This window comes from Crocodylus porosus, unplaced genomic scaffold (assembly GCF_001723895.1).
Source record: "Crocodylus porosus isolate Cpor-Errol unplaced genomic scaffold, CroPor_comp1, whole genome shotgun sequence".
Lineage (NCBI taxonomy): Eukaryota > Metazoa > Chordata > Crocodylia > Crocodylidae > Crocodylus > Crocodylus porosus.
This window is the reverse complement of record NW_017728947.1, coordinates 68,266,027-68,291,620: the sequence shown is the minus strand read 5'-3', so window position 1 is coordinate 68,291,620 and position 25,594 is coordinate 68,266,027. Positions and strand designations below refer to the sequence as shown.

Genomic DNA, 25,594 nt, shown 5'->3' with positions numbered 1-25,594 from the left:
CACTGATAGAATGTAATATTCCCCTTTTAGCTGAAGTTTCTGAATGGCTTTCAAGAGTACATAACATTACAGTAATCCAAGTTGGAAGTGCTAGCAGGCAGATGTCAGAAGTTGTTTCTACATTAGTAAGGAAGGCTTCATCCTTTTTAGCTAATCACAGATAGCAAAATATGGTACAGCACTGATATGAGCAGCCTCTCTTCACAGCTTGGGCAGTTATCTTACTTCTGAAGACTTCTGTTCCACAGCCCAGGGAGATTGGAGCAGACCAGATGAAGCATACCTGTATGGATAAAGAGTTATTTCATTACTTGCCATTACACCGTAATAAAACCAAATTAACATTTTAATAGTACATTTGCTGTAGTCCCTCTCACTTCTGATAAGCATGATTGACATTATTTACACTAGTGTACTGTTGCATATTCAGTGTAAATCAGTAATTTTTTTTTCAGAAGTACTTAAAGTGTGTAGGCAAAGCCTTTTTCAGGGAATGGTTGATTTTGGATGATGGGGAGGAGTACGGTCTTTGGTTTTAAAAAAAATTAATCTGCTAGTAACTCCAAGAGTTTGGGTGGGGAAGAATAAAAAGAATAAAATAAATAACTTCAATAACTTCATTAGATGAGTGTCTTTTGAAAAGCTGTATACCTAAGCAGAGTTAAAGAATGCAAATTATCTGACAAACACTCCCATTTTAACAAAGATTTCTTTTGAAAAATATGACGTAGGATGTCCTTGCCCTGGGGGAGGCCTAAGAGGACAGAACAGGGAACAGAAAGCAATATTCTGAACCAGTTACATGGGAGTTACAAAAGCTCTCTTCCAATGTCTCCCAGGAAAATTGCCAAATTCTAGATTGGCCCCAGTTCTGAGGAACTGAAAGAGACCGGTTTAAAAAGAGCAGTTTTGAAAAGAGAGCATCAAATATGTCATGCTTTGGAAAGCAACCATAGTCTATTACTGCGTTTCATTTTGAGTGTGTTGAATGTTGCGGACACGATGTAATTAGCAAAACAGTTAGTATATTAAATATATATTTGATATCATATACTAGTGGTAATATTTTATATAGGAAAAGCCTCCCAAGTCATAGTTGCTAGTGCATACATGAAATGTCATTCATAAATTCAGATGAAATGAAATGAAACCAGTGTTACTACTTTAACATTCATCTGATAAAGAGTATCGTCAGTATGCTTATTCAGTATACAGTATTTTTTTATAGTGTGATTTTTGTTTTCAAGTTAGATTCTTTCAAAGTATCTGTATCTATTGAGTATTGTTCCAGAATTTCATAGTTTCATAGTTGGTAGGGTCGGAAGGGACCTGAGCAGATCATCAAGTCCAACCCCCTGCCATGGCAGGAAAAAGTACTGGGGTCAGATGACCCCAGCAAGGTGGGAATTAATGTTTTAGTTTCCATGATTATTTCATGGATTTTTATAAATGTGCAAATTAAAGAAAAACTGTAGTAAAGGAAAGGTTTGTTGTCATTGTTATTATGGTTGTAGTTATAACCCGGGTGCTATTAGTTAATTATAATTTGTTAACATTTGATAGAGACCAGAGTCTCTTTTAAAACCAGACTCGCACATCATCACTGTACCTTCTTCCATGCATGGCACAACTTCCCTAAGCTCATCTGTCCATTTAATTCCATTTTGATGAATTGGGGAGGGCGGGAGAGGGGTTGCCATTCTGTCTATAGTACATCAAGGTGGCTTATGTATATAAATCATTTGTTATTACCCTTCACATGTCATCTGCCTGCTTGTCTGTCCTTGGCTTGGAAGCTGCTCCTTTGTAGAACAGGTGTGTGCAAAATAAAGCCTGCAGGATAGGAAGTATAGGGAGCAGACTGAAGCTCTGCCCCAGGGCCCACCCCATGCTGTCATTGCCCCATGATCCTGGCCCTGTCCTGCCCATCCCACTCCACTCCTGTGTGCCACTCCCTGCCTGCCCATGGCCCCATCCCAGCTGTGCACAACCTGCCCATGGGGCCCCCAGGCTAATCTTCATAGAAACACTACCCACCTGCCTGCTCTGTCTGGTGCTCCTGGCAGTGGGTGTGGGGTAAACAAGCCAAGGCCAGATAAGATCAGTTGCCTCCCCACTCTTTCCCTCCCCCCCGCCTGCAATTCCCCTACTGTGCTGGGAAGGGTCAGCACCCCCTCCCTCAGCAGCAACAGCTCACCAAAACTCCCTAAGTGGTCTTCCAGTCAAAATAATTGAACCTGCCTAACATGCAGTGGGCTAAACAATTGCCAAGAAGAGTTGAGAGAATTACAACTCTGAAATGGAACTCAAGAAGATGAGTCCCATGGCCTTTATACTTACTTCCTTTAAGTATAATTATGTGCACTTAAAATTGTTTTCTTAAAGACAGCTTTGTCTACCAGTACTACCAGTAAACCCCTCCTCCACTGTAATCATTGTTCTGTAATAACTTCAACTTGAAATGTGAAGAAGAAACTTTCTGAGACTTGGAAGTTGTACAAAGTAGGGCGGGAGGGTCATTTCACACCTCTGCAGATTGGTCTTGTACTTTGGAGATTTATGTAACTGGGAAGGAATTTTTATTAATTTTGCATTCATGACCTTAAGGCCTTAGCTAGTTCCAGTGGAATAAATGCATTCAGAAATACCTTCTTGGGGAGCAGAACTGAGTCCTAAACTGTTAGAAATACCGCATCTTGAAAAAAAAAATCTAGCACCTGAATTCTCTGAGATGCTGATGCTCTTGTTTCTCTTTCCAATTTTAAATAGGTAATCATGACAGTAGCAGAGGATTTACTGTGTTCAGCTTCTCAGAATAGTCGCATTGCAATGCAGCGAACACAGGCTGGATGGCTCCTGATAGCTGCCCTCATGACATTAGGTAACAGGCTTCTATAACTTCAAATCAAACTAAGATATGCCCTGTAGGAATCCATGTTGCCAAATTTAATTCTTGTGGTCCTTTGTTTGGCTTCACTACGTGCTAGCGTGAAGCAATTCTACAAAATATTAAAATGGATTTAAATCTCTGATAAGAAAATAGTCTTACATAAAAGTATTATTACTGTGAAGTTGACATTTAAACTAGGGACAGAAATTACATATAAACCTGTATCAGTGATCTGAAACTGGTTAAAATCTGTAACAACAGAAATTCAGCGCTCATAAACTGCTTCCAAAATGGTCAAAACCGGTTTAAGAAAACGTGGATGGATGTAGCACCAGACTTAACTGATTTAGGTTTTTGAACTTCTGTCCCAGATCTCCTCCAAATTCAAGTTAACTCTGAGTCCCCCAGTATCCTAGGATGCTGTGCACCTCCCTGCCCCCAAGTACCCCTGTCACAATATGGGAGGGCTAGTCTTGACTCAAGCTGTCTGCTCCAGCTGAGCAGGGAGACATGGTATAGTGCCCCTAGCTTTTGGCCTGGTCCACAGCAGCATGTGGCTGCATTTCCAGAATCAAAAGTAAATGTCTGTTCACTTGCTTATCAACTGCTATACAGTTTAGACTAATCTGCAAAGATTGAATCAATTCAGCTTGGGGCTTTCTGACTGCCTGTACTTGGGCTTAATTCATTATGAACAGTGGTAAACTTGGAGCAATACTAAACTGTGAAATACAGTTTGTAAAATTAATCCAATAGCATTTTATGACTGAAACTTTTAGAACCATTTTGCATGATATATCTGAAAACAAATATATGAGCAGACCAGTTGAAAATTGAGAGAACGTTGGGATCCTAAGAGCACATTTGGCTTATGATGCGTCACTGATTATCTCTCCAATTTTAAATAGAGATCAGCCAATAATCTACCCCACAGTTAAAGTCCCAAATAAAGTTTTGTCTGTATGTTTGTATTATTAGCTGTCTTAAACATCTGAACCCATCTCATCTGTCTTCTAACCCTATGCTCTTCTTTCATGACAAGAGATATTTCTGTATACAGACTTGTGACGAGAAATAGTGACTTCCCAAATCCTACCATCTGAAAAATCTGCTTTTCTGTTGCTCTTCACCTGAGTCCCTAAAATCACAAGATTTGGATAAAACTAAATTTAGTAAAATTTCAGTGAAGTTGATTTGAAAAAACAAACAAACAACTTTATAATCTAGTTGGTAACACACCATTAACAACAGAAAGTAAAAATCTGCTTCTGGTCAAAGTAGAATGCTATGGCAATTGAAGATTTAAAGAATAATATAAAAAGTAGTAGGTGAAATGCCATATGGATTTGTGAATGTGGGAAAAATATTTAGTATTTAAGTTTAATGATTCCTCACACTTGCAAACAACAGTTCTTAAAACTTACAGGTCCTGCAGTAGTCCAGCATCACCTTCCAAGAATACTGTTATTATGGAAGTGTGTTTTTCCTCTATCTCCGAAAGATCTAGAAACAGAGAAGAGTCGAGGAGATTCGTTTACATGGCAGGTTACATTGGAAGGCCGTGCTGGTGCTCTCTGTGGTAAGCACGGTGTAGTGTACTTTCTTTGTCTATATCCATTTCTTACTTGTTTTTTCTGAAGAATAAATAAGACCATCATTGTAGGGTGCCTATACACAAGCAGAGAGGCTGCTCCAATATGCTGTAATTCCAGCATGGCAGAGCAGACTCAGTCAAGTCTTCTGTAAGGTATTTGTACAATATCCTACAAATAACTGTTCTGTATTCAAATGAGATCAATAACTGTTCTGTATTCAAATACCTTACAGTTAGGGACCTACCAAATTCACAATTTCACGGAAATCGTGTAATTGGCGGTCTCCCGTGAAATAACTGGTTCCGTAAAGAAACACAGGGAACCAGCTACTTTCAAAAATCTGGCAAAGACCTCTCTCCTAGAAGGTGAGGGGAGGGAGAAAAAAGAAAAAAAAGGCAGACTGTGTCTCTTGAAGGGGGGTGGGGCAGGGAGAGGTGGGAAAAGTTCCTGACTCTTGTCTCTAGAAGGGGGGGGGGAAGGAGGGGAGCAAGGAAAACCTGCCAAAAGCCCCTGTTTAATTGCCACACTTAAACTTTGTTTACTCAGTAATTGTTGCCCTTTGCCCCTTGCAGAGGGTGATAATTACTGAATTAAGCCAGGCAGCTCCAGCTTGAGCAGGAGTAGGCAATTATTTGCATGTGTAGGGGGGCTGCCTGGGAGTCGGCCAGGAGTGAGAGGAGGGAGCGGGAAGCGGGGGAGGGGGTGCACATGCAGCAGAGCTTGCCCAGTCGGTGCCTGCCCCTGCAGTGCTCCATGTGGGGCCGAGCTCCACCAGGGGCAGCCAGTGCTGTGCTCCCACACACATCACCCAGCCCAGGCCCTGGTCAGCACACAACTTCTGGTGGGGCTGTTCCCAACATGGCTGCAGCCAGCTGGGCTCACATTGTCACCAGGAGGTGAGCGGAGCAGAGCAGCACCCCACTGGCTGCAGCCTCACTGGAAGCTGCACACAGGCTGGGACCAGTGGGGCTGTTTTGCTCCTTTCACCTCCAGCTGCAGCTGCTGCTGCTGCTCCTGCCCTGCTGCGCTGCTCTGGGTGGGCAGGTGGGAAGCTTCAGCTGGAATGCTCCTGCCCAATGCATGGAGCTCTGGCTCTAACTCCTGGCTGCCTTCCACCCACTCCACCCACCTGCCTGGCATGATAAGCAGCCCCTACAAGCAGGTGAAGCAAGTGAAAGGTGGCTGGTGGCTGGAGCTGGATCTCCATGTGCTGAGCAGGACCTGACTGGCTGAAGCTGTCCCAGCCCCTGCCTCCCCACCCCAGTGGTGCAGTGTAGCACGGCAGGAGCCACAGCTGGAGCCAAGGAGAACAGAACGGTCCTGCTGGTCCTGTTGGGCTGGTCCCAGTGTAGTTGCAGCTGGCCAGGTGCTTCTGTGCTCCTCTCGCTTCCAGCAGTGGCTCTTTGTTCTGCTCCTCCCCCTGCTGTGCTGCTCTGGGCAGGTGGGGGGGAGGCAGGGGGAAGCTTCAGCCTGGCTGCTCCCACTGGAGGTGGGGGGAGCAAAGGAACATCTGGGCAGCAGTAGCTGCACTGGGAACAAGTCCGCCAAAGCAGAGTGATGGCTGGGGCCAGGGCTGGGGCTGGCAGAAGTGCAGAGCAGGCTACTCAAGTGGGAGCAGGTGGGGCTCAGTCCTATGCACAGCACTGCAGGGGGCAGGTGTGTGAAGCCCTAGCTTCTAGGGCTTTCAATTGGTACCTGGGAGGGATGGGACTTGCAGCGCCCCTCAGCCAATCAGAGGTGTGTGTGTGGGGTGGGGGGGGCTGCTTTGCTCCATCTTCAAAATGGTGGCCCTGGCCATGATACAGCCATGAAATCAGGGGCCCCGACCATGTTACAACTATGCAATTGGCTGCTGGGGTCCATGAATTTGATAAGTCCTACTTACAGTCCAAAAGGCAAGATTCAACAGGTAAATGGGACAAAAGAAGTTCATGTGCACGTACAGGGTAAACAAGTAATGGGAGAACTACAATCTTTAGTTTGTGAGGAACAATGATTGCAACTTACTGCTTGCAGATTACATTTTTTGTTCATGCATTAAGGAATAGATACATTTTCAGGAATTATTTGGGTATTAGTTGAATCCTCTATAGGCTTTGTCTCAGAACATCTTTCACTTCTCTGATGACCTTTAAATGCTTGTCAGAGAGATGGACAATTTGGTGACTGAGGCTGGCAATAGCGGTGACGTAAAGACACTAGTCTGCCTATGGTAAGATAAAAGGTTGCATAGGCAGGTTAGAACTAAACTGTGGCTTTGAAAGTAATAATAAGACATTAGTGTTTGCAGTGGAAGATGGAGACAGTGAAGGCCTGAAAGAGAAGGTTGCCTGAGTGAGCCAAGAGGATAATCTTAGTATAGTGGCTTTGAACTCAAGCTTTGCAGGCAGCCTGTTACCCGTGATGCTGACAAGGGAGAGTTAATGGTTTTTGCCTGCAGCCCACTACTTGCTCAGTATTATTGCCCATATGTCAGTGAAGGTAAGGGACCATTGTCCTAGTAGCTGTGTTTTGAATTGACTTGAAACAGATATAAGGATGCAAGCAGGTTATGAAACATGAGAAGAAGTAAAAGGATAGTCAAGACATGAAATGATCAATGTTTGGACAAGAGTTTTAGCCGTATAGACTGAAAAAGGGCTGGAATTAGGAAATACTATGCAGGAAGAAACTACTAGATGTGGACGTGGCATACATGTCTGTATATATGTATGTGCTGAACTAGGTTTTTATTCAGGTTCATTTAAAATATTTTCTCAGAACAAAAGAATGTATGTTAACTTTATAATTAGCTGTTTTCCTTAAATTAAAGCAATTTGAAGTTTTAGTACTGCAAAAAGTTGCAATTGAAGAATTATATACCTTTTAGGGGGCTTGGGAGAAAGTGATTGATTTTTAGGGCTCCTAAATCCTAAATTCCCCCTGTTGACAATCCCTGGTTTAAAGTAAAAATGTTCAAAATTCAAAAATTTTCAAAATGAGACCAAAGTCTCATTTTTAAAAGTTACTTTGCCAGCATACACTGAAACTCAATAGACTTTAAGTGAAATTTAGGCTCCTACATGCCTAAGTCACATTTCAAACTGGGGATTAGGGTCCTATATATATGTGCAGGGAAGCTGCTCCAATGTACTGGAATTACAGTGCATCGAAGCAGACACTATTAATTACCACGCTCCAGCAGACTCCAGTATCATGTGTATCAGTGTCTTTGCACTGAAAAATGACGGTGGGGCACTTAAAGCATGTTTGACAAGCTTTAGTTCAGAGTGCCTGTAATGGGGTCTTCCAGGAGACGGTTAGATGTTGGCCTCCCCACCTGTTTCTGGGCCAACTGACCACCTCTCATTTGGCACGCCTTGATGGAAAAGTTAAGATGTTGCCCAGGAGGGAAGCCGCCCATTTAAGACCTCAAAGACTAAATGGACATGGGGAGGGTGACATTTGTAGGAGTCTACTATAGACCTCCCCACCAAGAGGCAGAATTTGATTGGGAATTCAGTAGCGAACTGGTAGAGGCTGTGTGCTCCCGATGCATGATCATCATGGGGGACTTCAACTTCCCTGATATCTCTTGGGATGAGCGGACAGCCAAATCTGACAGGTCGCACAGCTTTATCACTTGCATTGATCAGTTCTACCTAACGCAGGCAGTCGGTGGGCCAACTAGGGGAGAGGCATTGCTTGATCTGGTCCTGGCCAAGGAGAGGACCTGATGAGTGATCTGAGGATTGAGGGGAAGATTACTGATAGTGACCATGTTTGGTCACCTCCTCAGTTCACGGAAGAACAGACAAATCCCTCAGTAAAACAGAAATCCTTAACTTTTGGAAAACTTAGTTTTGCAAACTCGGAGACTTGGTAAGTCAGGCAATTAGAGCCCCCCCCCGATAAAGGAGTACCCAAGGAATGGTCATCTCTCAAAAACATAATCCTTAAGGCACAGGGGAAAGCCATTCCATCTCACAAGAAATGTAATCAATGGGCAAGGAATCCCCCTTGGCTGAACAAGGAACTGTTGGACCTCATTAAACTCAAAAGAGAAGCCTACACCAGTTGGAAAACAGGAAGCATCACCAAAGAGGACTACTCAGCACTTGCCCTACACCTGTAGGGAGTGGTCCAGGAAAGCCAAGGCACAAACCGAACTCAGACTAGCTACAGGGATCAAGAACAACAAAAAGTCCTTCTTTGGATATGTGGGAAGTCAAAGAAGAAAGATAGCATTGGGTCCCTGTGAGATCAAATGGGTCAGCTAACATCCGATGCCCAAGAAAAGGCCAATCTCCTAAATGACTTTTCTGTGTCGGTTTTTCATGCTCCTAAGGGGATCACACTGTCGGAGAGGACACAAACCATCCTGGGAGTGGGTGGTGGGCCCAAAATTGATGTGGATCAGGTGAGGGAACACCTTGAGAAACTGGACATTCGCAAGTTCGCGGACCCAGATGGAGTCTTGAAGGAGCTAGCAGATATCATTGCACCCCCCTTGGCAAAGAGATTTGATAATTCATGGTGCACGGGCAAGGTCCTGGAAGACTGGAAAAGAGCTAACATGGTCCCTATATTCAAGTAAGGGAGGAGGGATGACCCAGAGAATTATAGAACAATCAATTTGATGTCCATCCCTGGAAAAATCCTGCAGAAAATTGTCAAGGGATTCATTAACAACAGACTAATGGAAGACAAGCTTCTGAAGTCCAGCCAACGCGGCTTTACGACTGGCAGGTCTTGTCTGACCAACCTCATTTCCTTCTATGACCAGGTGACACAAGCCCTCGACAAGGGAGATGACGTGGATGTCATATCTGGATTTCGAGAAAACTTTTGACCTGGTTACCCACTATGTCCTCATGGCTAAGCTAAGGAGCTGTGGCCTTGATCATCTTACAGTCAGATGGCTAGGTAACTGGTTACAGGTTTGGACCCAAAGAGTACTAGTTGACAGGAGCATATCAGCATGGTGCAGTGTGACCAGTGGAGTCCCTCAGGGCTCGGTACTTGGGCCGGTACTCTTTAATATCTTTATTAATGATCTGGAGTCGGGAGTCGGATGCAAACTGCCAAAGTTCACGGATGACACCAAATTATGGGGGAGGGCGGTCACACCACAGAGCAGGCTGGGGATACAGGCTGATTTGGACACACTTTCAAGGTGGGCTGACCAAAACTGGATAGCCTTCAATGTAGAGAAGTGTAAGGTGCTGCACCTCAGTAAGAAGTACTCTCGACATACTTACAAGCTCGGCACTGGTACACTCACTAGCACCATGACCGAAAGGGACTTGGGAGTCCTGACTGATCACAAGATGAATATGAGTCACCAATGCAATGCTGTGGCTGGCAAAGCAAACCAAATTCTGGCATGCATCTACCAGTGCATCTCAAGCAAAACCAAGGATGTCATTCTCCCACTTTGCTAGGTCCTGGTGAGACCGCAGCTGGAGTACTGCATCCAGTATTAGGCCCCCCACTTGAGAACGGATGTGGGGAAGCTTGAGAGAGTCCAGAGTAGAGCCACTTATATGATCCAAGGCCTGGAGGGCAGGCCATATGAGGAGAGGCTGAGGGACTTGGGACTTTTCAGTCTGGAAAAGAGAAGGTTCAGGGGGGACTTGGTGGCAGCCTACAATTATGTAAGGGGTACATCAGGACCTGGCAGAATAGCTGTTCACCAGAGCTCCCTAGGGGATAACAAGGGTCTAATGGCCATAAGCTCCAGGAGGGCTGATTTCGACTAGACATAAGAAAAAAGTTATTTGTGGTGCCTGTATCCAGGATCTGGAACAGACTCCCCACAGAGGTGGTGCAAGCACCTACTCTGGACTCTTTCAAAAAACATCTGGATATTTTTCTTGCTGGGATAACATGATCCCAGCTGACTTCCTGCCTATGGTGGGGGGGGCTAGACTTGATGTCACAATCTCCCTTTCAGCCCCTAATGTCTATGAAGTCTGTGGAATCTATGACTAGGGGTGATATCTTCAGCTTTGAACTTTACCCTACACTGGGGCCCATGCCTTGCAAATGGCATCCCAGGCAACTAATCTCACCTGTACCCTTCTCCCTCTCTGGCTGTGGTCTTCTCTCTGGGACCTTTATCTCTTCCTTATGCCCTGGCCTTACCCTCAGGCCAGTTGGAATCCCGAGCCTCTTGCTTTGGGCATCCCTCGCAGTGTGCGCCTGGCCCTTTTAACCCCCCTTGGGTCCTGGCCCCAGCATTGACCAGTTCAAGGGTCTATCCAGTCAGGTCTGAACCGCATGCCTTCTTTCCCTTACAGCTCCACTGGATCACATGAACCACAGGCCTCCCAAAGATCTTACAGGCCTGGGCATTCCCCAGCCAGGACTGTGTGGTGGCTGGAGGTTATCAGGTGCGCCAACCCACCTTTCACTAAGGAGGTTCTCAGTCCTGGCATTTCCTGGGGCTGCCGCACCACGATCAGCCCCACCAGACCTCCCTATCCTGGCAGGGTGTAATTTTAGGTCATGCCCAGGACCTGGGACCTCCTCCATCCCCATAACCCCATACTTCCAAACTGTTTCTGGCACAAGGAGCTCAGCAGACAGATTCATTCCCCCGTGGCTAGTCTCCAAACTGCTCCCTCAGTACAGAGAGCTGGGCATTAAATGGCCTCCTTCATCCGACACGTGCCATCTCATTGGCCTAGCCCTTGAAGTGGCAAGCACCAACAGTGCCCTGCCACAGTGCCCCATCACCATTTTTCAGCTTGGGGATGCTAATGCATATAATGCTCCAGGTGCTTTAATTAGCATGGCAGTCAGAGCTGTGCTAATTAAAACTTCCTGGAGCACATCTATAAACACCCTAGGCTCCTACATTAAGAATTTTTTTTAAATGTTACCTTTGTCTAATTTAGAGGTTCACTGGTAAATTGATCCGATATTGGATCAGTACTGATATAAAGAAAACTGTCTATATCAGATATTGGCCCGATGGGGCTGATAATTTGGCCAATAAATGCCTGTGCTGTGCTCAGCTGAAGTGCGGCACTTCAGGCAGTGAGGAGCAGAGCCGGCAGTGTAGAGAGCTGCCTCCAGCTAGTAAGTCTGGTGTGGGGGGATGAGAGGGGAGAGGAAAGGGGCATGGGGGGGCAGAACAATGCCCCCTGCGGTAAGGGAGGGGACAGGGGCAGGTGCTGCCCAGGTGGCAGGGGGCTGGAGCCACAGCTTGGTGGGGGGGAGGGGGTGGCTCCCGCCTCTTCCTGCACCCCAGGAGGGCATGGGAGGGTGCCCCCTTGGATCTGCGCAGGGCAGGGTGGGCTGCAGCCGGGGCTGCGTAGGGCTCTTCTCGGCAGGGGCTGGGCTCGGAACAGGCACTGGCAGCGCTTGGAAGATGCTGCATCCACCCCAGATTTTGCTGCCACTCCACTCCCAGCACCACTGCTGCCAGCCACCCAACACAGCCCCAGCTCTTCCTGGCACATGGGTGGAGGTGGGGCATTGAGCCAGGGCTGCTCTGGGTGGCTGGCAGCAGCAGTGTTGGCAGCAGAGCACCAGCAAAATTTGGGGTGGATGCAGCATCCTCCAAACATTGCCAGCACCTGCTCTGAGCCTAACCCCTGCTGAGAAGATCCCCACGCAACCGTGGCTGCAGCCCGCCTTGCCCCACCCCGCACAGATCTGGGTGGGAGGCATACTCCCCTTCATGCCCTCCTGGGGTGCAAGCAGCTGCCTACCCTGCCACAAGCCGTATCTCTGGCCCCCTCTCCACCCTGCCTGGGAAGTGCCTACTCCAACCCCTGCCCCCTCCCTCACCACAGGGGGTGTTGATCTTCCCCCTCCCACGCCCCTTCCCTTCCCTGCATGCAGCTGTATCGGAAATCGGACCAGTATCAGCCAATATGCCTCCTTAAATATTGGCCTCCTTAAATATCAGCCGCAAAAAAGTCTCTCCATGCACCCCTAGTCTAATTTCCTGTATATATCTGTATAAAAATACAGTAGAAGCTGTGTTATCCAGCACTTTACCATCTGGAATGCTCGCTTAACTGGCATCTGGCATCTGACGTACCACCTGCCAATTTGACACAGCAGAAGCGAAGCCAGAAGTCCCACTGTGGCACTTCCGGTTTTGCTACCACAAGCTGAGTCCCACTTCTTTCTCACAGCCCGGGGCAGAGTAGCTTGTGCGGGGCCCCCCTCGCTGTCCCCCGGCACACTGATACACTGATGCCAGGGAGTGACAGTCCCGGCGCACCGGCTCAGCTGGAGATAAGTATAACTCTTAGGTAACTGGTATATTTGATTAACTGCCACCACCCCCCCATTCCCCATGGATGCCGGATAACAGAGCTTTTACTGGAAATACTTTCTGCAGTAACTGTAAGCTAGTTTTAAAGGGAAAACTGTCAAATCTGGAAGCAGATTCAGCCAGTTCTTTTGTCCTTTTTAAAATGAAAAGGACTTGGTCTTGTGGAGGGGAGCGTCTTCTCAGAATTCTATTTCTTTAAGATTTTTATTAATTTATTTCTTTGTTAGTTTATTTCTTTTGCATTTCATTATTGAATGGTGACTGTTTCCATGTAAGTAGTGCATCTTCATAGTAGGGTGAAATTTAGAAAAAAATTGTTTTGATTTGTAGTCTGTTGTCTTTGCAATTCCCTTATCTCAACTTCTAGTTTAAATGCAAGCATATCTGTGTCTCTGTGTGTGCATGTGTGCACACACTTAAAAATCAAGACATTAAAATCAATATGGTGAGGTACCAAAATGTGTCATTATTTTCAGAAGGGCTGAAAATATGTAGCTTCCATTGTAAGTTGAAGAGCAGGAGCTCCATTGAAGAGCTAGTTGACTTTTTCCTTGCCTTTTAAAATCATAGGTCAGAATTGCTATATTTTTATATTGTTTTTGTTCTGAAGTGATCAGTGAGAAAATGTCATAGAATTTTCTTGTAATTCCAATGATCCATTTCTTTTTCCAGCTATCAAAAGTTTTGTTTCGTATTGTGCTGGTCTGCTTACAGATGAAGTCATTCAGAGACTACTCCCTCCTCTCCCATGTGCTGTTGATTTATTGACACAGTAAGTGCATCCACCATTTTAAATTCAATTCTAAGATGTAATACTATTAGAAAGAACAGCAGAATCTTCTTCTGGTACCTTGCAAATTTAGTGAATGGTCTAGAAAAAGTAAACATACTTAAAAGTAGCACTTCATTAAATATAAAGGTTATGATAGACATTCAACTACAGTGCTGCAAATTCCCAGAAATTTGCCTTGCCTGTTGCAATGTCAAGCTGAGAAAACAAAAATGAAATGAATATATCATTTGTTAATGGCATTTTTTTTCAGACTGCCTCTTGTTGCTGTAATCAGATATTAATGATTTCATTTTCCTACTTTTAAACGTAGCTGGATAATAGTTATGTTTATACAAGCTCATTTTTATAAAACAAACCTAACACAGTTCAAGTTCTAGAGCAGAAAGAGTTTATAAATGGACATTTCTTGTGTTAGGATTGCTGCATAAAATGGGAGTATTTTCCCCTTTATATGTAGTCACTGTACATATCTTTGTATGCATCTTAAATCACTGAATATAGATATGTTTAAATTTTTTTGTTCCTGGCTGGAATGTAGGAAGACAACCTACAAAAATGTTGACGGCAATAAAGACAAGTAGAATTCCACATAGTATAAAAGCTTGTTATCTTTCCATGGTACTACATGAAATAAATCTTTGAAATGTAAAATCCCTAGTTTTCTAAATTAATAGAAATAAGAGTTGCTTGCATTTGTGTTTGCATTGCAAATTAGATAGCAGCTGTAATGTGTGTTGCTTCAAGGGGGGTGAATAGAAATTGCAGAACAAATTAAATTTAATCTGTAACTGAATATCATTACATAATGTTTGATCTTCTTTAACATCTGTGATGTGTTTCCTACATTTTCAGGCTTCCTTCATTATGTAAATTGTACGGAAATCCTTTAAAAACCTCTTCAGTTGTTTACAGGCTCAAACTTTATGAATTATTGGCTGTTCTGCCCCCAAAGACCTATGAAGGTAGGTATTTTCTTCCAGAAAAGTATCGTTATGGGGAAAATGCTAAAGGTTAATTTGTGAACTTTCATTTCATAGCACATATGCAGCTAGCAAGATTTGTTTTAATCTTTTTTTGAAGTGCCAGTTTTACCATCCAGGTTGATTTCATAAAGTTGCATTGAAGCGACAGTATTTTTAGATTTCCTAAGTGTTCACGTTTATCCATTCCCTCTATTAGCACTGTAGAGTATTTGTCTTGATTTTTTTTTTTTTTTTTAGGAATGTGAAGACTGTTATGGTTTTAATTCAGCATAAAACAAATGCAAGTGCCATGATACTAATCTCACTTTCCAATGCATCCTAAGTCTAGGAGGATAATTGTAGTATAAGCTAATTATACCATCCGTCATGAGATTTAATTTCCTCTAAACTGCCTTGACTAACAGTTTATTACAAATATATACATCTGGACTCAGTGTATACTACAGACTGCTTAACCTAAACTTTATTTTAAATGTGAAATAGTTAATCTTGGGGCAGATTCACTTTTACATAGCAGAAAATAATTATGGTAGCAGTATTTTAATTGGCAGTTTAATGCCAATGATCTGAGTAGCATATAGTACTCAATTAAAATTTCTGTGTACAGATTCAGAAATTTAGCTTGGATAAAATCGACAAACAGGTTCATTCAGTAGTTCTGTAGTGGACTGCAGCTGTAGTGGGAGCAGCTGGAGTGCTTGACAGGAGAGAGTAGGAGATTTATGCTTTTCAGCTGGGCAGGGGGACTGTTTGCTTCCTCAACTCCTAAATCAGCTCTGAGCTCAATATACTGAAAGTATTCCTCCCCCTAATAGTTATCTGCTCCATAGGGATGTGAGAGATGACCAGATTAGTGGTATGGAGGGCCTTCCATATGAGGCAAGACTGAAGTAGTTCATCTGCTTGAAACACAGCAGTATGGGAATAGGTAGGACAGCATGCATGCCACAAACTAGCCTCCCCACTCTCCAAATGCTACTCTGATCCCCCTTTTCCCCCGATATGCTGATCTGCTTTCTACCCCCCTTCCCTGTACTCCTTGCCTGAAATGCTACCCATAGCTATCTTCTCTGTGTTTTGTCTGCTGCTGTTCTCTGCCCTCTCCTGGACCTGCTGTGTGTCACACACAGGGCACTTGTGAACCGTGCCATATCCCCTGATACAGGATATCTAATAGAAGTTTATTTTCAAGGTCCTTTGGTGTTCAGTACTGTTAACTATATTTTTATCTAGCAAAGGCAAAAAGCTTTGTGGGAGAGCTGAGTTTAAAGACATTCCTTTCTTTCCACAATATAATCCCAATATGACAGCTCAGTATAGAAGCTAGTAGGGCTTAGTATTTAGAGACAAAAATGTCACAATTATATCTGAAAACATTGTGATTATGCCATTTCTAATGTTTTCTTTTATTTAACTTGAATTGTTGGAAACATGTTGGATCAAACTGTACTTTTAATTTGCATTGTGTCCCTTTTTCACGGTTCAGAGAAGCATGTGGGATGAAGAATTTGATAGATCAGTTCATAGTGCTTTTTTTGGTCTGATTGGTTAGCCAGAACTTGAGGCTCTGCCAGTTGTTTCCATTGAGGAAAAGATATCTTTGATGTAATTTTATTTGCAAAGAATGTACAAAATCCTGTGTCCCTGAATACATAAGGACTCAAAGCAGAATATACCACCATATTTATTCGAATACAAGATGCAAGGTATTTTTCCCAATCAGCATGGGGAGGAAAAGCCCTTCATCTTATATTCACATAGAAGGACACCTCATTAAACATATTGTCTATCATGATATTGCTGCCAGAACCATCATGTGTTCAGTAATATAAACCAGCTAGGAAATAGACTAAATGCAACCAACAGCGAGCATGACTATAAAACACATGGTCCACGTTTGTCAAATGTACTGATGGGAACTTACCACAATGATATGTTAGTGCAATCCATCTGAATAAGATATATGATAGTGCCCATTGAACTCAACTCCCTTAGTGCCAACTGTGTTTAAAGTAATGGTGAGCCACTACACTGAATACGTTTTGACTCCCTCTTCATTCCCACAGCTGAGCTGTGCCTTTCTTTCCCATTTCCAATTATTCTTGTTTCTTTACCAGCCTTAACTGTCTAGCAAACATCACCAAATGCAAACTTCACCCAGAATTCCTCTGTTGCCTCCTCTCTCAGCATGTTGTATACAATTAGTGTGGCCCTGCCCTCCGTGAGGTGGAGCTGGCCCAGATTGCTCTGCACCTCTTTTGCTTATCAATTTTTGGAGCATCCCAGGACTTGTGATAAAAACACCCAGTTCCAGTCATGAGTAGGGGGGGTAACTAGCACATGGATCCTTTGTTTGGGGTATCTGGAGTACACACGTGCTGAGCTGTGGGGTCATCATAATTAGCAGTCCCTCACGGTCAAGGATGAGTGTCTTATATGATTATCTTTCTTGTGGGTCCAAAGATGGCTGACGAGGCCAATCCATGATCAACAGGTTCTATTGCAACTTGGGCATGCGTTTCTATGTGAGGTAGGTGGCTCTGGATTCTTGATTTGGTCTGCAACACACTGTTTCTGCTGCTCCCACTCTTCTGTCTCCTGTTACCATTATGAGGCTTCAAAGTACAGAGATCCCTGCAGTAGACCCTTCCTCCATTTGGGCCAGTCCTGGGCAACAGTCTCCCATGAGTTGATGTCGATGTTGCAGTTTTTTCAGTTTGCCCTTGAGGACCTCCTTGAAGCACTTTCTTTGCCTTCTTCTTGAGCATACGGCTTGACTGAGCTGGGAAAATAAAACTTGCTTTGGAAGTCTGGAGTCAGACATCCATATGGCATGGCCAGCCCAGTGAAGTTGATATTAGATGATCCTCCCCTTGATGCTTGTGGTGTTTGCTTGCAAAAAGATGCTAGCATTAGTGCATCTGTTTTCTCACTGGATTCAAAAGATCTTATACAGGCAGCACTGATGGTTCTTCTCCAGCGACTTGAAGTATCTCCTGTGTGTTGTCCACATCTCAGCTCCAGTAAAGTAGGGATCGCAACTGCTTGATAAACCATAAGCTTGGTTTTTCAATCTAATGTTGCAGTCTTCAAGCACTCATTTCCTCAGTCATATGAAGGCTGCACTTGCACATGTGAGGTGATGCTGGATTTCTTTGCTAATGTCAACCTTCTGTGAAAGATGGCTTCCAAGGTACAGGAAATGCTGAGCGTTCTCCAGTCTCACCATAAATCTGAATTACCAGAGCTGAGAACTGCTCATTAAGAACTTGTTGATGGAGAACCTTATTCTTCTAAATGTTAAGTGTCAGTCTCAATGTCTTGTATGCTTCAGTAAAGACATCAACAATTGCTTGAAGGTCAGCTTTTGAGTGAGCATACATTACAGCATCATCAGCATACTGGAGCTGATCAATAAGAGTGTTGGAGCAATGATGCAGCCTTGCTTAACTCCAGTCTTCATCTCAAAGTGGTCTGTGATTAATACATTACTGAGACATACCCCTCACATACCATCATGGAGCAAACAAAGAATGATGATGAATTTTGGTGGGCATCTGTATCGCAGAAGGATCCTCCACAGTGCTTCTTGGTTGACATATTAAAAAGCTTTCATGAGATCAAGGAAAGTCATCTAGAGAGGTTTATGTTGCTCCTGGCATTTGTCCTGTTTCTGGCAAGTAGCGAAGATCATGTCAGTTGTGCCTCTTGATGCCCTAAACCCACACTCAGATTCCAGGAGGAGCTCCTCAGCAAGTAGAAGGATACAGTTCAGGAGGGTTCTCTTAGTGATCTTTCTTGTGGTGAGCAGCAAAGCAATCCCTCTCTAATTTCCATAGTCAGACCTGTCTCTTTTCATATCTAAGTCATGGTGTCCCTGAGGTCATCTGAGATTCCTTAGTGTTCCAGATCCTTAAGGGCATGGAGCTGTGATGTAAGATCCTCTAGCCTTTACCTGAAGATTTTTCCAATCTGCTCCATCAGGGGTTCCATCTGCTCCTGATGACTTGTCATTCTTTATGTATTTGATGGCTTTCCTTGCCTTGTCAAGAGTTGGAGGGATTCTGAGATCACCTCTGACTGGGTGTTGTGGGATGAAATTAAGAATACTCATCAACAACAGAGTCTCAGATGAGGTCTTAACTTGTTCTTCCAACTGGTGTTGATGGCTCCCTTTTCCTTGATCAGGTATCCATCCTTAGTTCTCATGAGGCATGTTGGTATAGTGGGGCATATACCCTATTTACTGACCCCTTGTTACACTATTACCTAAAGATCCCATTTGTACTGATAACCTATACAAGCATTAGAATGGGTCTTCCTGATGGGATTTTCATAGTCTTTTTTTAAAGTTTTGGAAAAGTTCATAGCCACATAATGAAGCAGATGTTCTATTAGAAAAATTACATGGGATAATAGAATTAGAACTTGTACCAGGATACTTGTGCATGAGGGAAGGGGATACAAGGTAGCACCTCCATTTCTTAGCTTTTGACCACTTGACTGTTGCATGTTCTCTTAAGGCAATTTTTAGGTAACTGGCCTAGTGTTTTGTCAACAAGATAGATTTACATAGCGCACAACTGCAGTGCAGTCTGCCACAAGGTATAGCGCCAGCAAATGTCCTCCAAATCATAAAGCCGGAGTGGTGTCATTTGAATAACTTAAGATATAACTTTAAGCCATCGTATATTTGTGTATTAAGAGACAGAAGCTTGTGTAAACATTCCTTGAATACTAAATTACCAGTGAATATTTTCATTAGATTCTTCACTGGTATAGTGTACTTTTACTGTCTGATGAATGCAAACTTGTGAAATATTTGAATCTATAGTACAGGTCATGGCTGTATACATTGCTGTGTAGATAGCTGGTCAAGATGCTGGGGAGTATTTTAAATAACATCCAACTGCCAGATAGTTGAGTTCCTGTTTTATCATCTTAAAGTAATCATTTGAAACTTGAAACTAACTTTCTGAAAATCACAGGAGGAAATTGTCATCTTGTCCTTTCCTATTTTTGTCCCCTTCTCTTGGCCAACAAGTAACTTGGATTAAAAAATATTGGTCCATTCTTTTCCATTTAGTCCAATAAAGCTAAGGCCACAGTCTTATAACTTTTTGGTTCTTTTCTTTAGTGTTCAGCTGCCACATGTGGCATGTGGTTTAGTAACCACATGCAGTTCAGCTGAAGTTGGTGCTTGTCTGCTAATGTAGCAGTCCTGCCTCTTTGAAGAAATTTCAGGGATTGGGTGCTTTAAAATATATTTTATGATAGTATAAATGGCTTGCTTGTTTACAAATCTGTCAATTATCTTTGACTAAAACTGTCATCTTCCATATAATTTGCAGGAAACTTCACTGCTGTTCTGAAAGAGCTAGTAGCTGACTTGACTGCCCCTGATAGTCAAATGGATGCTTCTACAGTCTTACTTCCTCCTTTTTGTCACCAGGATGATATTCTTTTACTTGGTCCTTTATTGCAGGAGACTGACCACAGATTTATTGAAGAGCAGGTATTTGTTGTTCTAGCATAACTGTTAAGTTAATACTTTCCCATGTGGCAGGTCAACACTAGTTTTTGACTTAACCAGGAAACATAACTATCATATTTTTCCCTTTTGCAGCTCGTCTTAGGTAACAATATAGCTGGAGGAAGCCTGGAATATGACCCTCATTCAATTTATGATAAAGTTGCAGAAGGTGATTCAGTGCCTAAACCCCTGCCTCCAACAATATTGGTTATCAGTGCAGCAGCCCATCTCTTTGGAGTTATATTTTCCCACACAGCAGAATCTCAGAGGTAAAGTATTTACTTCAGCTACTGGGCATCTTTTAAGAACCTAAATCAGGGTTCACATAGTCACAGTCTTATAGAAGATATAATTTAAATGTTATTGAATGTCAGGGATATGAATTATGGAGGGAACTTTTATGAGCTCAGAATGTAGGTTATGTACACAATCTGAAGACTTTAAGTCATAGAAAATTAGAGGCATGTATTACATACTAATTGTTAAGGACTGTAGGAACTAAGGAAAGATGGTAGAAAGTCATGTAAAGTTTAATCTTTTATCCAGCTGACAGTGCCAGAGAAAAGTTTTTTAAGATGATGATGGAAGAGTAAAAAGGAAAAGAAGTTGGTTTGGAGAGTCCAAAAGAAACAACCCAAAGCAGTTATTTGCAAACACAAAAGTACATAAAGAAATATCAAAGCCTTCTTTCTTTATTTAAAAAAAAAAGCCATTTTGATTTGTTTATAATACAGTTGTATGATAGTATCGATGGAGGAGGCATGGAATCCATCATGATTTTTGTGTGCTATTGCTGGCTCCCCATTTTCTTACTAGTAATGAAGATAAATGTTATCACTACTTTATTGCTTGATATTGTCAAAGCACTACACAATTAATCTTTAAGTGAACACAATGACTAGTGATGGTGCTTCTCTGTAATGTTGCACAAGAGGCAAGTGCTCATTTGATGGGTCCTGACTCCCACTGTCAGCTAGTACAGATGTGGAATACTGCATTGCAATTGTGCTTTGCAGATCTCTGCTTTGAGTCATTACAGATCCGCCATTCTGGCTGACTAAGCAGCACTGTTGAAAGCTCTGAAGGGAATCTCATCCAGTTTAACTAAAACAGAAGATAGCTGTGAGATTGGTGTTTTGAATGCAGCGGTATAAAGCCGTATCGGAGGGAAATGGATTGGTTTTGCTAAGCTTCAGCAAGCATCAATTGTTAAATCTGTATTTTGTTAAAAGAGACTGCCACTTCCCCCTCCATTCCCATGCCCTAATTGGTGTCTCTGTGTGTTTTCCTATCTATACCACCTCAAATATGTATGCCCACACCCTTCCCAGCATGATTACCGTGCACCCTTGTAATGTGTTTCTTTGCTGTTCATTTTCTCTCCTTATTTTTACTTCACTGAGTTGACTTCTCATTTTTTACCTTTTTCCGTGTGCTTGTTCTCCCTGCCTCTTTCTTTCCCTTCCTCCCCTCCCCCCCTTACTGTTTTTATCTTGTTTTTTACTTGATTCTCATGACCTCCACTGGTAGCTGTAGATAACTGCTTCTAATTATTTTTGTACAAGACATCCCAAAATCTATACTGCCTCATGCACACAGTCTCTGTGTGTGATTGCTATTCACTGGTAACCATGTAATGAAACTGATTTTTATGAAAGAACAGCCAGTATGGATGACGGGAATGCATACACTGAGAGCAAAGAATTCCTGTAGTAGGCAGAGCTGGCTAACAGAGGCACTGAATGAAGCAGGTGGGGCAGAGTTGCAGCAAAGTAAGAGATGAGCAAAGGACAGGAACAGAAAGAAGCACAAGAGAATTGAGGAAATGCTATTTAAAAAGAAGTCTTAGAGCAATTTACAGAGCACTGATTCTGCCTTCTGAAGCTCTGTGTTGTTATTAAGGAATACCTCTGCAAGCAGTATGCTGCTGTTTTATAAAAGAGCTTCAGGCCCTAGAAAAAGCTAAAATATGGCCTTAATATGAGACAGATATGCTGAAAAGCTTCTAACAAAAGATACAAATATGTACATTACCTTATACAAAGTCATAATATATTGTGCATGTCTACAAAGAAAATTCCTTCACCTGAATGAAATATCTCCTTTGCTAACATCAGAAGAGTAGTCAATGAAAAGCTCTAGCTGAATGATGGTGGCAGGATATTAGAAAATACTCAAGTGCTTCTATAATATAAAGATTTTGCTTCATGTTTTAAAAAAATAGATTCACCTTTTTTTTTTCCTTTTGGTTTAAGGCTCCAAGTATTAGAACAACTGTTGGATTCCATAAAACAAACAAAAGGTTCACGACAGCAGATAGTGCAATTAAATGTTGTTTCTGCATGTTCTAGTTTTCTGAAGGTAAATCTTTTTATTTTTATGAACACTGCTTTTGTTACTAAAACTTAGTGGCATTCAGTTTGAATGCAACTCTGATTCTGTCATGGAAATGTTTCTAGAAATTATCACTGCCGTGATTTGTGAGTGAAGTCACAACAAGGGCTTAGTCTCTGAGTGTGAAAAATAAGTTCTGCTGGTAGCCATACCCTAGGCAGCCTCCAGGACTGATACCTGCATGCATGATTCCCCACCCTCATCTACACTGGAGGATCACAGCTGGAGCTTTCCTATATTTCTAATCTCCCCTCTTCTAGGAAAATAAAACATTAGAGTATAGCAAAGTAAAGGAAAATTGGATCTTTTGCTTATTCTGTCTTCCTTTTGATTTTTTTTATTCCCATTTCTTTCCCTCTCTCCAGCTCTCATTTTCTTCTGTACGTTCTTTGGCCCTCTTAAGTTCTGGATGAAAGGCTTTTTTTCTGAAGTGTCTTGTCAAGGCCTTTTCTCTTTTCTTCTTTCTATCAATGTTTCTCTCTCATATTCTTCATAGGTCTTGTTTTGTCTTTGGTTGGAAAATATCCTTTCCCTTTTACACTGCTCCGAGTTTTGTGGTTGTTCTTACAGTCTTTCTCTTTCCCATTCCCTTAATAATTTTACTGTCTTTCCTTATTTTCTCCTCCCCAAATATATCCTCACCACTTGTTTCCTAACCTTCCCTTTTCTGCTTCTTTCCTCTCAGTAGATTAATTTACTTAAGGAAGAGGGGCTCTGCATACTGCTCTTCTTGTTCCTCTTTCCTCTGAAATGTGTGCGAGGGGAGTGGCTGTGTGTGTTCATGCATCTGTGTGCATATGTTTGTCCCTCGCAGAAGAGGTAGGTCTTAGTGATGATTTTTTTCTCCTGTCCTCCAGTAATGTAGAGTGCAGTAGGTGAGCAAGGCACCAGCCCCTGATAACCACTGAGAGGAGCGCTTGAGGATTTTAAGTGTCATATCTTGTATACTGTATTCCTTTTGAGTTTCTCTGTGTAAACTCTGAAGGACAGGGAGGAAACCTTGAATTGCTTCAGAATTAAGTATAAATGGTCTGCTCACATATATACATGCAATGTTCTCTAAGTAAGTTTGTGTGTGTGTGTGTGTTATGGCTATGGTTTATGACATTTAGGATAAAAAGTTAAAGTATCATGTAAAATATTAAATATTTGTTTTTAGCACTTGGCAAGCTGCAAAGGAAGTTTAGGTCCAGAAGAAGTTAAAAAAGCTGCACTGAACTTAGTAATGGGTGCCCTGGAAAGTAGTAACCCACTTTTAAGATGTGCTGGTGCAGAATCTTTGGCCAGACTGGCACAGCTGGTTGCTGACAGTGCCTTCACTGCAGGATTGGCTCAAGTTAGTTTTGACAGGTAAGTTACTTTTAACAAGTGTGTTTATTAAGTTGTCATGTGAACTCAGCATGTCCTGGTAATATTTTTAAAATAAAGTAATTCATATATAAACAACCCAGTTGTTTTAACAATTTTAAATATATGGAGGAAGGCAATACCAAATTTTTGCACATAGAATTTTGCTTTTTTAAAGAAGAAAGACCTGTTTTAAAAAAAGGAGAAATTATGCAGGCATATATGAATAAGTCAGTCAAGTCAAATTGCTGGAAAAAATGGCTGCTACATCATCTGTACCTTTTTAATGTGTCATTTTAATAGGATAATCATTGTGTATCAGAGTTGAGGCCAACCTTTTGGGCAGGTATGTCACAAATTAGCCCAGCAACCTCCCCAAATGTCACTCTAATCCCATCCCCCTGTCCAATCTGCCACTCTGCCCTGTGCTTCCTGCCCTGTAAGCCATGCCCAATCTACTCTTCCACTTTCTGCTTCCTGGCTATGAAACACATTTCTGGTATGTGAGTTTAATTTCATACATTTTGTTGTATTTTATCATTTTTCCCCTTATTCAGAAAACAAGGTGCAGACAGAAGAGCACCTCCCCATTTAAACTCATGGTGCTTCATAGTAAGCACCATGAGTAACTACGATTCACTGCACCCAACAGAAGTTAGCTGCTGAGTCCTGGGGGTTCAGGAATCCACATGTTGGCTATAAGCCTGCATTCACTCTCATCTAGCAACAGCCCTCTCCCCTCCCCTGTGTGCACTGTTTTTAGAATGGGAGGGGGCAAAGGGAGCAAAAGGAGCTCATTCTGTGGTTATCTGGCTGGCGCTGGAGTGTGGGGTGGGTGGCTTGGAGCCCTCCATCTCCAAGGGTAGCTCTAATTCACCTGCCCCACCCTCCAGCACTGGCTGAAAACTCCACCAAACTCCCCAATCTGAACTCCCTCCATGCCCTCTCCCCCTTCCCATTCTGATAGCTGGGAGGCAGCTTAGACAAAAGTTACTGAAGGCACTCTGTTTTGGGGTGTATTCATATGAACCCTCATGTAATGAATGTTCAGATTTTTGCAGGATCAGACCTTTTAAAAGTGCTATAGCTGTGCACTTCTTTTTTGTCATGGCTGTAGAGTACTTTCCGTGGTCAGATCAGGCAAAAATTGTCATTACTGTCTGCACCTGCATATACAAGTAATTTTGTGCTCAAGTAGAGGGAAATTCAAGCAATCCTATAGGCACAGGAGGCAGAATTAAGGTGGTGTTACAGGTTATCTTTAAACCATCGTAAAGACACTTAAAATGGGAGCATTCACCTATTAAAGGGTGTTAACCTGTGTTAAGTTATGCCAGTTCAGATTAGGGTTATCTTTGATCCATTTTACCACAGGTTGTTCCAGGCTATTATTAGTCTGGTCCAGGGAGGAAAAAGGCTCTACTTTCATTCCTCCAGGATCCCAGGATGCAGCATTCCCAGCCTTTCCCACTTGTTTGCTCCATGGATGAACTTTCAACCCACCTGAACTCTACTGCCCTAGGGCTGGCGTTAACCACTCCTTCCTGCTCCCAGAGAGTAGAATATGTATGAAGTGAGCTCTCTGTGTCTCAGCTCTGCCCTGGTGTGAGTGCTAACCCAGCTCCCCCCTGGCCCAGCGCACTTCTGTGACACACATACAAGGTTTTGCTTATTCATTCATTCTGTTTTTCACAATTTCTCCTCCCTGCCTGGTAAAGACTTTTCCTCTCACCCATGGCTCTGGCTGACTTTGCCTGGCTGCAGAGTGAGGGAAACTACATCTC

General features: G+C 42.9%; 1 protein-coding gene across 2 annotated transcripts in view; it reads left to right on the top strand.

The window, feature by feature from the left end:
• Positions 1-25,594, top strand: part of HEATR5A (HEAT repeat containing 5A) — a 125,350-nt gene that overhangs the window by 43,089 nt on the left and 56,667 nt on the right. For both annotated transcript variants that reach the window (XM_019551573.1, XM_019551575.1), the window contains exons 11-18: positions 2,770-2,881; positions 4,317-4,469; positions 13,433-13,532; positions 14,406-14,515; positions 19,888-20,051; positions 20,163-20,338; positions 22,325-22,430; positions 23,623-23,813. In XM_019551573.1, coding sequence (XP_019407118.1) covers positions 2,770-2,881; positions 4,317-4,469; positions 13,433-13,532; positions 14,406-14,515; positions 19,888-20,051; positions 20,163-20,338; positions 22,325-22,430; positions 23,623-23,813 — 1,112 coding nt within the window. The remainder of the gene's footprint in view (positions 1-2,769; positions 2,882-4,316; positions 4,470-13,432; positions 13,533-14,405; positions 14,516-19,887; positions 20,052-20,162; positions 20,339-22,324; positions 22,431-23,622; positions 23,814-25,594) is intronic.